Source organism: Xenopus laevis, chromosome 8L (genome assembly GCF_017654675.1).
Source record: "Xenopus laevis strain J_2021 chromosome 8L, Xenopus_laevis_v10.1, whole genome shotgun sequence".
NCBI lineage: Eukaryota > Metazoa > Chordata > Amphibia > Anura > Pipidae > Xenopus > Xenopus laevis.
Window position 1 is genome coordinate 64,029,595 of NC_054385.1, and position 16,029 is coordinate 64,045,623.

General features: G+C 38.8%; 1 protein-coding gene across 6 annotated transcripts; it reads left to right on the forward strand.

Annotated features, from left to right (window-relative positions):
* The first annotated feature begins 22 nt into the window (after positions 1 to 22).
* rxrb.L (retinoid X receptor beta L homeolog) lies at positions 23 to 15,551 on the forward strand. 6 transcript variants are annotated; one of them, XM_018228677.2, is made up of 10 exons: positions 23 to 161; positions 968 to 1,206; positions 2,275 to 2,428; positions 3,916 to 4,095; positions 7,475 to 7,626; positions 10,343 to 10,472; positions 10,550 to 10,682; positions 12,052 to 12,143; positions 12,471 to 12,576; positions 13,642 to 15,551. In XM_018228677.2, exons 1-10 carry the CDS (start codon positions 137 to 139, stop codon positions 13,787 to 13,789), a joined length of 1,359 nt encoding a protein of 452 aa, XP_018084166.1. In that variant the 5' UTR covers positions 23 to 136; the 3' UTR covers positions 13,790 to 15,551.
* The last annotated feature ends 478 nt before the right edge of the window (positions 15,552 to 16,029 follow it).

Below are 16,029 nucleotides of genomic sequence, written 5' to 3' on the forward strand. Positions count from 1 at the left end.
CTCTCAATAATTAATTTCGCTACTAGCTACCACAGCCAACCTCTCCAGACGTCTTTAGCAGTAACTTGTTAAAGCCAAACCATAAACTGAAGCCCCTCCTAGAAATAAATCAGGGACAACTTCCGGGTGTACAAAGATGATGGTATTTCCGTTTCAGAAAGGTACTGGGGCCGCGGGGGCCATTGGGAGGGCTGGAAGCTGCGGGTCCGGTGCGAGGTAACCGTAAAAAATCCCGGAAATTTCGTGTTTGCTGCTGGTGCATCGTTATAATGCTACTACGTTAGCATAATGACTTGAGGACTCAGTGGGTATTTATATACGTTTACTGTATATAGCGACAGGGAGTGCCTGTACTGTAATACACACATGAGGAGGGCACACCGAGGCCTCAACGGGATGGGAGACAGTCGGGGTGAGTGGGGAGGTGTGTTGCAGCATTTAGCTTTAGTTTGTGTATAATTGTATAGAGTCGTCAAATATTCTCTATAGTTTCTTGAACCATTTCCTCTAATTGCTATTGTGTGTGTAATATATATATATAGTGTTATATCAAAACAATTGTGTTCACACTGTATTTCTGTATATATAGTTTTACTGACATGGCTTTAGCATAACTGATACACTTCCTGTTTATTATATATTTTAAGATATGGACGAGTTCTGTTGCTGCATATCTGTAGTATAAACTGTAATAGTGCTTCTGTGATACTTGGAGTTGAAGTTCCTGCTGACTCAAGTAGGAAATATTGTTATTTTGAGGTCACAGCAACCAGACTGGCCAAGTTAGCCAACCAGGTAGCAAGATTGGAAGCTGTATGTTTTTTTTTTATTTTTGTTCAGCCTGTCTGAGAGCTGGTGTGAATGTGTAAAAATGGGATATTCACGCTAATATTAGTGCATGACATGAACATTATGTAAGTGGGACATTTTTACAGAATGACATGTACTCTTCTCTGTTTCTTCACAGTATGCCAGAGCCCAGACACATCATCTCTCAGCCCCCCTTTAGGACGTTCCTTTAGTGACACCCCTCCACCCCGTTCTGCCCCTTTACATCCTTCCATGGTTGGATCTGCGATGACCTCATCTGTCAACTCCCCACTTGGTAGCATTGGGTCTCCTTTTCCTGTTATCAATTGTTCTGTTGGGTCTCCTGGCATTCCTGGAACTCCTTCAATTGGCTATGGACCTGTCAGCAGTCCTCAGGTAATTTTGTTTTTTCCACAAAACTGTGCAGATCTTCCTCTGGAAGGCAAGTGACATATAGGACATTTTGTCCTCTTCCTCTATCTAGCAGAAAGCTGTGGTGGAGTAAACGTCTCTGTTTGCCTGTCACTACCCCTAATACTATTGAAAGTAAAACACTCCGTCTGGCACCGAGTTCTGCATTTTGGTTCTGAGTTCTGCCTGCCACCGCTCTGTGTGCGTACAGTAGGGTGCCTTTTATTGATCAGTATGAAGAGGTAATAGGAGTCAGTTTTATATTTTCTGGTTTGTATTTACTTTAGGGCAATAACACACAGTGCTACTTGTCACCAGCAATTTGTCATAGCTACAAAACATCTGAAAATACCCTGCCATAAACTATACTGAGAATTGTCTCTGCTATAACACTCCGTTGTGGGCAACAAATCGTAAGCGGCATTGACACATGGGGAGAGTTAAAGATCTTCCGAAAATGCCTTGCCATTCACTAATCTTGTAATTACCAAAAGTAAATTGTATTAGCTGCAGCGAACAATATAATTTATTTGCAGCAATGGCAATGAGCGGCAAGGCATTTAAGGGTAGATTTGTTGTCCATGGTAGTGAATTTTTATTGTGGACAACAAATCTCAGTGTGTCACTGCCCTTATAGGCACAATCTCTTATCTTATTGCTCATTCCTGTCCCTTATCTAATTCACAACAGATTGTTTATGCCTTACTTTAAATCATACAGAGCCTTGAAGTTGAAGTTCCTTTATCCCCCAACTGCCAGGATAATATATATGTAACAATCAAAACTGATAGGAACAAAAGGCCTAACTGCAGGACATCATTCCTTGCATATGTGCCTTTATTGTGTCATTCTACACACCATGTTTTGGGGTCAAACCACTTTATCAAATGTGTCCCTTATCTATAACCTTATGTATGTATAAGATTACATATACAGTATTACTTCCACAGTCCCTAGTATTTTTCATTATGGATATATTCTACAAACTTTTTAAAATGTATATTTATGCAGGCATATCTTATTTTATTTGTGTATATATTTATATTCTTACAGATTAATTCCACTGTGAATCTGTCTGGCCTACATTCTGTTAGTTCCTCTGAGGACGTGAAGCCTCCACTTGGGATGAGGAGTATGCCAAGTCATCCCAATGGAGGGGCAGTCAGTGGAAAGAGGCTGTGTGCAATCTGTGGGGACCGCTCTTCAGGTAAGATAAAGGAAGAACTGAATTGTATCATGTAACATAAATAGCCATCTGTTGGGAAGTTTGAGGGAAGTTTTTAATAGGTGTCTTTTTTTTTTAAAGAGTTTTAGCTCTGTTTTTTTTTTTGTCCTGTCTCACTGCCCAGTGTGCAGTTGTTTACACAAATGCAAACCCTGTGAGGTTTTATCAATACACTGGGCCAGATTGATAATGGGAAAGACATCACTAGAAAGAGGATTGGATGGTAATCTACAGAACTAGCATTTATTTGGTGCCATTGGGCTGCTATACCTATATTCATTAAATATTCCTAATCAATGTAATTTAATAACCACTAAATATCTAATTACTTGTGATGTGTTATTATTTCATTCATGAATCATTTTAAAGAAAGTGCACAGTGCTTATGAATAATGACATTTTAACCCCAATAATCAATTTACTGGTATTGATGACCCAATTACAGTATATCTCTTAACCAATATAAACTTAATACTTCCAAGAACACTTAAATTAAAAACTCTTCCTATTTGAAAAGAAAGTGCTTATAGAAAGAGGGGATTGACCTATTCAACAATATCTCTCACATATATATAAAGTGCCATTATTCTTGTGATCAATTCTAAAAATGTATAATTATCGAATGGTAGAAATTAATAAATTATTGCTACAAGGTGAATTGATACCGAAAAAATTAATTAATTAAAACTCTTGCTTGAATTCATTGAAATAAAGTTAAATTAAAGTAAATAATAGAAGGTGGCGTTGTCCCAAAGAAAACAAACTACATTTTTTTCTAACTGAGGGACACCACAGAGGCAAAGATGTTAAAGTATCCCGGACTATGGTCACATTGGTTACCTTGTACTATCTCTTAGGAAGAACTAAACTTTCTACAAGACCACAAATCCAAGTACCTTTAAGAATGTTTAGAAAATAGAAGAATAAGATGTTGAATTCAATGCTGTTCAGAGTTCCGGAGTGATTAATGTAATGCCCTAAGGGCACCCCCAGGTAAATAGGGATCGTGATTCAGAAAACCTCTCAGTGCCGAGTAGTTTTAAAAAAGTGGACTGCTACAATATAAGATTAAAAGAAATCGATAAAATTCTGTAGCTCTAATAACGATTGATTGGCCAACGCACGTTTCGCTTTCAGCTTTGTCAAGGCAGTATGTCTCATTACACGGATGTTGGCAATTTAACACTTCTGCGTATGATGTCCGCAGTCTTGCGAGATTTTGCGTATTTCCTCATTAACGTCTATCACGGGGAGAGCTTCAATCTCACTCCTCAAGCAGTTATGTTGGAATCACATAACTGCTTTTCTCTTTAAAGCAAATGGACTACCAATCAATTATATCTTAATTGGTTAAATTGCATGGTCCACATGCAAGGGTTTGTTAATTGTTGAAGGTTATTGAGGGGAGAGAGGATTAATTAAAGTAAAAAGCTTACAATCTTTGTGCTTTTTTTTTTTTTTCTTTTTAGGCAAGCATTATGGAGTTTACAGCTGTGAGGGATGTAAAGGATTCTTCAAACGTACAATTCGTAAGGACCTGACCTACACATGTAGAGACAGCAAAGATTGTATTGTAGATAAGAGGCAGAGAAACCGCTGTCAGTATTGCAGATATCAGAAATGCCTTGCTACTGGGATGAAGAGAGAAGGTATGCATTTATTACTTATACTTTATTATTTATAAGTTATTGTTTATGTACACTATTAAGTATTTATATTAGTCGTTCTCTAATATCCAAGCATGACAAATTTAAGGACAAATATCACTCACAGTTCAGCTTCTCTTCATATAGGCCAGCATTTATCCAACTAAGACCCCCCCTCATTTTTGAGGCTCACTTGCATTTCTGCTAAAACCTGTGTAAACCAATTTCTGTTTGCAAGTTACAGTAGCTGCTTGTTCAGCTATATAGAGATTATCTAAAGTCATAATAATGCATTGCAGTTGTTTTTTTGACTTTCAGAAAAATTTATAACTTATATTAATGGTAATGTTTGCAGATAACTGTAAAAAATGTTGAACATGTCAGAAAATTGAATAGTCCTTTGAAACAGTATAACTTTTCAATAGGTGAACCAGATGTCAATCAACAAGAGCACCAGTACAAACATATCTGAATTCTATGCTAATTTGCTGTTATTTTATATATGTATGTGATGACTGTATACAAATGTGGTGCAGTTTAAGAGTAGGCATGAGAGGGCAGTGCTTAATATGTTGCATTATTTTCTATATTCCTGGTCACACTGTTAAGCTTTTTGTGCTTTCCAGGTGACCTGGACATTTCTGTCTCTAACTGGCATTCATATGAAATACGTGCATTGTTTTAATTGTAAAATGACTGCAGTCTGGATTCAAAACTTGCTCTTTATTGGTCCATTATACATTCCTCAGCCTAGATAACATGCACACCATTGATTGACTGGAATGCTGTTATATATATATAGCATGGATATCTCTCAGACTTCCTACTTCTTTAGACCTTTGCACCCATACTCCATGCACATGTATAAAATTGAATGTACCTGCTATTATATTAGAATTTACGTTGGAGACCTAAAGCCTCAGGCCTTTATATGTTAATGAAACTTTGTAACTTCCATTATCCTTCTATATCATAGTAGTTTACATTATGTGTTGCATATTTTAAACTATCCCTTTTCACTGCTTATGATCTGTGCAAGATGATAGTCGACATAATAGCTTGGCATCATAGTTTGGTTCATATGTGAATTCTTCTTGCAGGGTTATCATTAATGGATAAAAATACAGTTAGTGGAATATCAGAGTAAATTGACAGAGATTAAAAATTTTCATAAAATACTATCACAAATAATTTGCTCCCACTGTGAAACCATACTACAGTCATCAAGTTCTTTCTATAGGCTGTTAAAAATGTAACCTTAAAAATGTAAATTTTTAATATAAAATTGCTTGGTGGTTTTTAAAGCACTTCTGTGATTTGCATTACATTTTTTTGTGTTTACGAGTACGGTAATTACATTTTTATTAACTGTCATTCTGTGCCACCTGCTGCCCATTTCTTCTGATTGTACAGTAGGAGAGACATATGTTCTAAAGGAAGACAGGGGAGTGATCTGATGTTGCTCTGCTCAGAAAAAAAATCAGAAGCCTCCGATGCCCTTTCCCGTCTCCTTTGTCAGAATAGCAACATCAGAACAATTCTCTGTTTTTCCTTCTGAAGTTATATCTCTCTGACTGTACAGTTATAGGACCAGCAGGTGACGCTCTAGTTACAAACTTCATTATAGAGCTATGGTGCCTGTTATCCAAAATGCTCGGGAACTGGGGGTTTTCAGATAATGGATCTTTCCGTAATTTGGATCTTCATACCTTTATGCTACTAGAAAATCATGTAAACATTAAATAAACTCAATGGGCTAGTTTTGCTTCCAGTAAGAATTAATTACATCTTAGTTTGGCTCAAGTAAGAGGTACTGTTTTATTATTACAGAGAAAATGGAAATACGTTTTTAAAATTTCGATTTGGATAAAATGGAGTATATGGGAGACAGCATTTCTGTAAGTCTGAGCTTTCTGGATAACTGGTTTCCGAATAACGGATCCTATACCTGTATTGGTAATTAAAACAAAATATGGTTCTCAGAAAAGCAAAATGAACGTAGTCATCCACACGCAAATTACCCCACTGATGATATGAAAGGGTAAATCATGAGAGAATTGTGTAGGTCCTCTGATTTTGCAAATAGTTGTATACTTAAAGGGGATCTGTCACCCTAAAGGCCACCATACGCGGGCAGATTGTCGGCAGCTTATTGGGCCTCAGACGGGCTTCTCCGATCTTTATCTGGCCAAAATTCAGCCAGATGTTGACTGGGCGTGTTTAAAAATCCTGTCAGATTGAGGACCGTATCGGTTCGTTGATGCGGCCCTCGATCCAAACGCCCATATTCTTCTCGTAGGGTCCAACAATCATAGCAGCCCAATATCGCCCACCTCAAGGTGGGCATATCGGGGAGAGATCCGCTCGTTTGGCGACGTCGCCGAACGAGTGGATCTCCATATGTATGGTCAGTTTAAGAAATCATTCCAAAATTATTTTTTGATGTTAGTCAAGCGAAGTAAACTTTACTTAAACTATATAAATTAATTTAATATATATATTTTTTTTCACAATCCCAGCAAGCAGGCAGCAGCCATTTTGTTAAAAGGAAAGCTTTGTTGCATGCCTAAATCTTATTTATGCACCAGAATGGGGCACCCCATGCACTGGCTATACAATTAGATGAAGGGGGAATGTGTGGAGTGCAGTGACATCTAGTAAGTGCAGAATGGAAAGTGAAAGTAATTGCCTGCCCCGCCTCTATGCCTAAGGCATAGAGGAGGGGCCAACAATATATGATTGACAGCTGATACTGTTAAACGAGTTTATAACATTTTTGGATGTGTTAATAATAAAAAAAAAAGAATTTCTGTTTCACGTTTAACGTGAAAATTATTTTTATTATACAGCTTTTAATGTTTGGGTGACAGGTTCCCCTTCAACCCTTTATGTTTGTGGTTCAGATATTTTGCAAGGCAAAGCTTTTTTTCTAAAGTGTAACCTGGCAGTGTGTTAAAATAAATGTAAAACCTCTGGTCACTTTTGTTATTGACCCCATTACAATGCCTTCCCCATCCCCTCCTGAACTGCATTATTGGAAATTTGAAAAAATTACTTCTGCTTGTGTATAAATAAAATAATTCAGAACTTGGCAATGTTGTCACAGCCACCATCCTTGTTTGTGTCACTTATGGGCACCTGAGGATTGTTCTATGTGAATGCCTATGGAGTGGCCACCTACCAGTGTACACATTTGGGTCGCTGATCAATTGAGTCCAAGAGATGGTTTTGAACAAAACTTTCAAATCTTCATTACCTATTAAATGTTTTGCCTTGAGGTGAGGCCAGGGGGTCAATATAGTTAAAAAAAAAAAAAAAAATGATCCAGAGGTTTTAACAGAATTTAAAAGTAATTGTTTTTCACCTACAATATTTTCCCCAGCGGTACAAGAGGAGCGTCAGCGGGGAAAGGAGCGTGATGGAGAAGCAGAGTTAAGTGGAGCAATAAATGAGGAGATGCCCGTGGAGAAAATATTGGAAGCAGAACTAGCAGTAGAACAGAAAAGTGACCAGAGCCTTGAGGGAGGCGGATCAGTAAGTAATCAATAATGATAGTAGTAACCTGATTCTGAAAGAAAAATGCTTGAAATGAATGTTTCATGGTTTACCCTAGATGCAACAAAAATTGCAACATTCTCTTGATTCCTCATTGAACAGTATGTATTAAAGGCAGATGCCCAGCCACCTGGTTATGAGCACTGAACATGCACAGGAGATTTGCATATCCCGCACAAGAGTGGTGCAGAATGTGAAGGAAGTAGCGGGGGCGGGGCACTAAGGGGAAGAATGCGGAAAGAAACGGGGAAGGGGGTGGGGCGACGATAGCCTCGGCATGCATGGGACTGGGTGAAAACTATACAAAACACAGGCTGTCATGTGTTTTGGCAATGCTGTATTCATGCTGGACTGGCAAGTGGGGGGGGGGGAAATGTAACGCAATTCATTCAAGCTGCCCTATGGCAGGTAGTTAGACAATGCTGCCTTGAACCTACAGCAATGCACTTTGCCCCTGATTTATTCCGATGTGAGGTTCCGAGTGTAGAAAAAACCTAGATGCAAATATTTGGGGAATGAGCATTAAGTGGCATAATTCTTTGCTCGTTAGTGCTCTATTACTAGTGTCTGAGTCATTGGTAAATGACCCTTGATATCTTCTGCACTCATGGCTGAAATATGTCCTCTTCCTAAAACTGCCACACTCCACCAGATCACAGTTGATGGACAGATTGGAACAAACCATATCCTGGATGAGTTGATGGGTGAATGTCCATCCCATTTCTATAAAAGCTGAAATCTTTAGCCTAGGAATGCAACCTTTCAGGGCTATACCCCTTTGGGGGTATAGCCCTGAAACGTTGCATTCCTGTGAATAAATACGCAAGTCCTCCCTGCTTGAATTGCCGCGAGTGACAGTGTACTTTTCTCTGAGATTAATTGGGAGGGTGCCGATCCCTTCAACACCGAGCACCAGGCATCGAGAATTGAAGGCCAGGGTGTGTGAGCAGGCCTATTATCCAACTCAGGTGTCCTACCACCCTCCAAAATATGCAGGCGGATTAAATGGCTCATGATATAATTTGGCTGAATCGAAATTCTAATTTGCATATGCAAATTAGGGATGGGAAAGGAAAAAGGGAAAAAAATGTTCTTCCTTGTTTTGTGACGAAAAGTCACGTAATTTCCCTTCCTGCCCCTAATTTGCATAGATTATGATGATTTCTGTAAGGCAGGATTCATAACTTTTTTTTTTATTAATTTTTTTTTTTTTAATTTTTTTTACCCATGAGACACATTCAAATGTAAAAAGAGTTGGAGAGAAACATAAGCATGCAAAAAGTTCATATTTGGGGGTGCCAAAAATGAGCTGTGATTGGCTGCTTGGAAGCCCCTCTGTGGACTGGCAGCCTACAGGACTGTTTGGCAGTACACCTGGTTTTCATGAAACTAAAACTTGCCTTCAAGTCAGTTATTAAAAAAAAAAAAAAAAAAAATAAGCACCTGCTTTGAGACCACTGAGCACAACATCCAAGGGATTGGTGAACAACTTCTTGCTCACAAGTCATTGGTTGGGTATCAAAGCTATAAGGTATTTGTGCGATATAATAAAAACTGCACATACAGTGAACCTCAATTTTACATCGCTTGATTTTAAGTTTCCCCTCATTTTACACCTATATGCTATGTATAATACATTTCCCTCATTTTACATTTTCCTGGATTTTACACAATTTTTTCTGGTCCCCTGAGGGGGTTCTACTGTATACAATAAAGCTCATGTTATTTTTCCATTGCCATCATAAGGATCACATGACACATTTTCTCACTGATATGTATTCATTTTCTGCACACTTACTATTTGTCCAATATATTACAGTAATACACAATAATCTTTTAATAACCTTGATCACACTACATTTATCAGGAGCGGCATTCTACTGTTTAATCCTGTGTTCCACCATTTTTAGAAGTCTGGGGGCAGCATAACTGGTCATACATGCCAAAATGGTCTAAATCTCCCAATCTGCCCAACCAAATCTGAGCATGTAAAACCAGCTCAAGGGGTTGTTTTCTATTGTTAAGATTTTTGGTGTAGGTATGCATACCGATCTGACAATTATGTTTAAATTTTGTCTTTACCATTTTTTTTCCTCAAACGACTAATTATTCTGTGGACCTATGAAAAAAATACATATCTACAAACTTTCTTTTTTTTTTTTTTTTCCTGCTTGATTATAGCAGCTTTTACTCTGCTAATTTCATGTGTGTGCTACAGTAGTACCCTCTCCTTGTTTGTCTGGGCATGGGCTGATTACCAAATGTTTAAAGTGATCCTTCACCAAAAAGATTTTTTGGTTTTCAAGTTATTTAAACATGTATTTTCTACTGATTATGTCAGAGAAGCATAGTAACCTATAAGGTAGTGTTAGATATTTGCTGGCGAGACTTGAACACTCACCCAAGGGCAGTTTTTACCCCTTGCTTTTTCTTGCAAGGCCAATCATAGTCATTGCATTATGACTGTGATTTATTATAAATTATTTTTAACACAACCCAAAAACAGTCTAATTTTATATGCTATATAAAAATACATAAACGCCAAAACATCTCAAACTTTCATAAAGCTAAATTTTGATTACATGCAGAAAGGGCATGCTCTCGTGCCATACTTTAACTGACCTATAGCAAAGTTGATTAGCAGAAGATTAGGATTTGCATCATTGTTTTCTAACATCCTGATTTTTGTCTGCAGCCGAGTGATCCAGTCACTAATATATGCCAGGCTGCTGACAAACAGCTCTTTACTCTTGTTGAATGGGCCAAAAGGATCCCTCACTTCTCTGAGCTGGCTTTGGATGATCAGGTCATTCTGCTAAGGGCTGGTAAGAATACACAAACACATATTTATGATGTGCATTTCCCTTCTCAAACCTAACCTCTTTTTTTATTTTTGCCTCAGGATGGAATGAGCTTCTTATAGCTTCTTTTTCTCATCGCTCAATCTCTGTTAAAGATGGAATCTTACTTGCCACTGGTCTTCATGTTCATAGGAATAGTGCACACAGTGCAGGCGTGGGGGCCATATTTGACAGGTACTAGATGTATAACCTCCATATGTTTTCCAGAAAAGGGAATAAATAAGCGGCCCAGAGGTGGGCAACATGCAACACTCGTGCTTTTGTTTAACAAAATATCCAAGCATTCATCTCCCCTGCTGAGCTGAATGAGCAAGGAGAGCTAGCCTGGAGAACAATCATGCATATGAGAAGTGTACATTGATGGTATAATCACAGGGGTGTGCCAAAGTTAGGCATTCCTTAATGCTTATAATTTGGTTAGCTAAGACCTTTAACCAGTGCTTTTACTCACTATAAATGGAAATGACACAGGTTACTTCTGTAGTAGCTAAGAATGCACCGAATCCAGGATTCATTTCGGGATTCAACCTTTTTCCGCAGGATTCAGCAGAATCCTTCTGCCCGGCCGTACCAAATCCTAATTTGGACGGGGAGGGTAATCACACGACTTTTTGTTTTTCCCCTTCCCACCCCTAATTTGCATATGCAAATTATTATTTGGTTCAGTATTTAGCCAAATCTTTCTCAAAGGGGGTTCGGCCAATATCCAAAATAGTGGATTCGTGCATCCCTAGTAGTAGCATGTAGTGATCTACTTCCATGTTTTCTTCCTGCTCTGTGGCCCTGGCCCAGGATTAAGCTGTGCAGTAGAGTTAAGCTTGAAGAGGTTTTTGCTTCTAATTTTTCACTCCACTGCTCATGCGCACCCAGATCAGAATGCAGGAAAGAACCAGAAGCAAGATGGCAGCCTGGGGTAAGCAGTTATAATCAGTTTATTGACGCTCCCCATAGATGTCCTCTTGATACATTTGCTGCTGCAAATCAGTGGTGGGCATGTCCTAATAGTCCTTGCACAGTAGGATGTGGGTAGCCAATTGCAGCACTCCCTTCACACAGGAAATGAAGGAATTGTTTGCTGCCAGTACATCTTGCTACCGCTTGGCTGCAGAGAGCAAATGGCGCTCAAAGGCCTCAGAAAGAAGCCAACAGGAAGTGGAATAGTTGGGTCTACTAGTGGGTTATTTTGGGGTAAACTTTCAATAAAGCAGTATAAAATGTAAGTTTCTAAAGGTGAAGTTAAGGGTGCCATATGTTAGGCAGAAAACCGCACCATGGATATTACAGAGCAAGCACCACAGAGTGATCTTCCTGCTTCTTTCTTCTATGCAATGGGTGTGCATGTGCAGAAGATTAAAAAGCTGGCTTTTTGCTTAAAAAAAGAGTACCCTGGGCTGCTGCAGTTTTCTGCTAACGGTAGCTCCAACCCAGGGTATAATGTGAGCGATGATAATCACTGGGGGGTGCATAACAAGTTCAGGGCAGGGCAGTTTGCATTCTTGCTCTCACGAGGCATGGTGTAATATTCCATTGATTTATTTTCCAGGGTCCTAACTGAGTTGGTATCAAAGATGAGAGACATGCGCATGGACAAAACAGAACTTGGCTGCCTCAGAGCAATCATATTGTTTAACCCAGGTATGTTGTGGGTGGTGGTGTCTTTATGTTGGCAAACATATGGTTGTGACTGTTTTGTACAGGTGAATATATCAAAAACGTGTGTGTACTTCAGATGCAGGCTACATTTAAAATGCACAATTTTTTAATTATACTGAGGTTATTAACGATAGCATTTCATTTTATGGTGCATCTGAAGTCAGTGATCACAACTGATTTAAGACCTCATAATTGTTTTTATATTTGCAATTTGAGATGTATGCTATCTCTTCATATGGTTTGTTAAAGTTTTATAAAATGTAATAAAACATTGTCTGGTTCTTCAGTGATTTTGTCCTTTTGTTTCAGATGCCAAGGGTTTATCTAACCCAGGGGATGTGGAAGTTTTGCGGGAGAAAGTATATGCTTCTTTGGAATCCTACTGTAAACAGAAATATCCAGATCAGCAGGGAAGGTGAGCATTTTGGATGGAAGAATTCATGGAGAAAACTTTCTGTTGCAGCTCTGCCATCTTACCTAGCTTTCCCAGCCATGTCAATCTTAGCCTTAGACCTGCCCCTGAGCAATATAGTAAAACTGGGAAATGTTACTAAACTGCACAGGCAGATGTTTGTCCATTATAGGGCAAGATAAGACGACCAGGTAAGAGGTAAGTGCAGGGATAGAGAGTTCCCCACGCAAGTGCATTTTTTTCCTAAAAATGGAGTGCTGGTTCTGGTCTAGCCTATTTGCACCACCAGTGAATTAGCATGCCCTTGAAATGTATTGCATGCAAAGTATGCATCTGTAACACTAGAAACAGAAGAAGAAAGCATATGAGCATGCAACCAATGGAATAGGGAATAAAGGAGTGAGCAAGTCTCTATTGGTTAGAAGGGAATGGCAGGTTGTCACAACAATCACATATTGAGTTGGATTCCTGTTAGTAATATGATTCAAGCCTTCGTATAATAGACACCCCCCCCCCACACACACACACAGATATTTTTTAATTTAATCACCTAAACCCTACTTTGCCAAATCAGTAGTACCTCCTGTTATCGACACAGACTAGTTTTCCATGAGTTCTGGATTTACTGGGGACAGGTCCATTATGATCAGCACTTCTAAGAAGCATGTTGGTGAGTCTAGAGGCAACACTGGCTTGAGGAATGATTTAGAAGACGATTGTTAGATTAAGGTATACTTAACTTGAAACTGCAGGAGATAAGTACATTTATTATGACATTGAGGAAATGGGTGGGATTAAAGAGATTACTAGAAAGATTAAAAGGGATAAATAAATGGAAGAGTAGTTATTAGGCAAAGCTATGAGACCATTCCCATTTTTTAACTCTAGGCACTTTTTCTCATCACCTTGAGTAGAAGTCCTTTGTGTGCTTGTGTTTGTGAATACGTTTGTTCCGTTTGATAAAGAGCCATATTGGCTTTTCGGCTTTGAAACTTTGCTGTGTGCTCTATCTTTCTGTCTCTGTCCATGGATGATTACTTTACAGATTTTTCTTTAACTCTCTCTTAGGTTTGCCAAGTTACTTCTGCGTCTACCAGCCCTGCGATCCATTGGTCTGAAATGTCTTGAACATCTATTCTTTTTTAAACTTATTGGAGACACTCCAATAGACACATTTCTGATGGAGATGTTAGAGGCACCACACCAGCTATCTTGAGATCCTGATGGAACCAGCAACAGACTGCTGCTACACCCCCATAGACTGCTTCTGGAACACTCCACTAGACAGCCTCCAGATGGAGATGCTAGACCGCAGCTGTCCAGACTGTTTGCAGATGTTGGATTGACTTTTCTTGATAAACTTTCCTCAGAGACTGCTTCCTTTTCAAGATGGTAGACATGCATATTCAGGGGTACTGAGGCAGTAAGCCTCTCTAGAGACAGACTGCCGCACAGAGGTCTCTGCAGAATACATTTTGGCTTTCATTTAGAAATGCTCACTGATGCCAGAAAGAGTGCCAGAGATTTTACCTTTCATTTTGAGAGACACTCCTATGCAATACCCGTCATTATTCTGCTTAATAGAGCACCATGGACAATTCACCACAGGACATCTCTTAACAGGAATCGCATGCTGTATCCAGTCTTAATTGCCCTAGAGACATTTAGGATTTTGGACACTCCCGAGAGAGTTAAACTCTATGATGGAGGTTAAAGTAATCCTACAGCTAAAACATTTTGCAACTACCAGTTAACTTGCATGGGAAAAACACTTCAAACTGTGTGACAGAGCATTAATCTTTGTCATAACAGGACGGTGGACAAGGCGAGTCCTGATTAATCAATGGGCTTTATTGATGCAGTATAATATAGCCTTTTCACTCTGCTCCCTGATTTAGTGGTATTCTATAATCATAACTGCACTTCTTGGGATATAGGGAAGGCGATTGTGTGTTAACAAACTGGGAAGTGGAACGTCTATATAATCATCTCGAGACCCCTCATTAAGATTTCTAAGCAACAGTGAATGTTCTGCTTTTTGGGATGCCTTGAAGGGAAACATGGGGGGTTCTTTACCCATAAATTTTATCCTTTGGTGAGATCAATAGTTTTTGGGGTGACTGTCCATGTTGCTTTAACCAATTGTCATTTTATGTTTGCTTTAATTTGAAAGAACGATTACATTGCACAGGATTTTTTAAGGTGTTGTTTAATGTTGATATTTGGCATTTTATCAGTTGTTCGAGTTAATACGTAGGGCAGATATTCACAACGCGTTGGGCTGGCCCGGTGTTTAAAGCAGAGGGTAGGGGAGAGATTAGGGGTGCATGCTGGTTTGCTGTTTTGGATACCTCTGGAATTCTAGCAAGATTGCTCTTACTGCAACATTTTCATATAGCTGTATCCTTGTTATGCGCTAAAAGCCCCCTCACAAAGGTTGGACTACAGATGTTGGGGCTTTAACCCAACAAAATCTAAAAACCTCTGTACGGTGTGTTTTTCAGAAAGCTTCTTCCCTACAAGATTTGTTATTTCTAGGGTAGGGGTTGGAGGATGGTCCGTTCTAAAATTGTCTGGGTTTATTTTACTTCCTGCAGACTTACTCGTTGGGTATCTCTTAATAGTGAGGGGTTTTTTTTTTTTAATTTTTATTTTCCTTTCAGAAATGTCTGCTGCTAGAGATAACATTTTTTACAATGCACCTTTTAGTTTCTATGTACATGTTGTACTCTTTCTATGCCCTCTCTCCATCATTCTATGCACATATAGCCATTTTCTGATGGTTTTCCATATCAGACTTGTATATATCAGCACATGCCTGCTGTACAGTTCATAGCTATATACACACAGTTCCACCAGCCCTCAACATGATGCAGATTCTCAGTCATTCAACAGGCTTCATATACTGAAATTCCCTGTGCCCTGCCTCCTTCCTAATTCCCATTGCTTGGAATGAACATTAAAGACAACTAAGCTCATTGTTTTGGTGTGATCATTTTAATAAGATTGTGGTTTTTTTAGATTGTTTTTCATGACTATAATGGGAATGTTACTTTACTGGATACCTGGATGGCTGTCAGTATTATTGCATGTATTTTTATGTATGCAAGGCCTCTTTCTGTCAGAAGTGTCTGGCAGTTATTGCTTAGTAAACACGAGCAGTCTGCCATTTTTTGGCTGGGATCTGGATAATGTTTTTCTAGAGACAGTTTGCAGGCAGAAAACCATATGCCAATGTTTTACAGGTATGGGATCAGTTATCCGGAAACCTGTTCTCCAGAAAGTTCAGAATTACAGAATGGTCTCCATTTTATCCAAATAATCCAATTTAAAAAAAAAAAATTCTGTAATAATAAAACAGTACCTTGTACTTGATACCAACACACATATAATTAATCCTTATTGAAAGCTCAACCGCCCCATGGGGGTTATTTATTGTTTACTTGATTTTCTAGT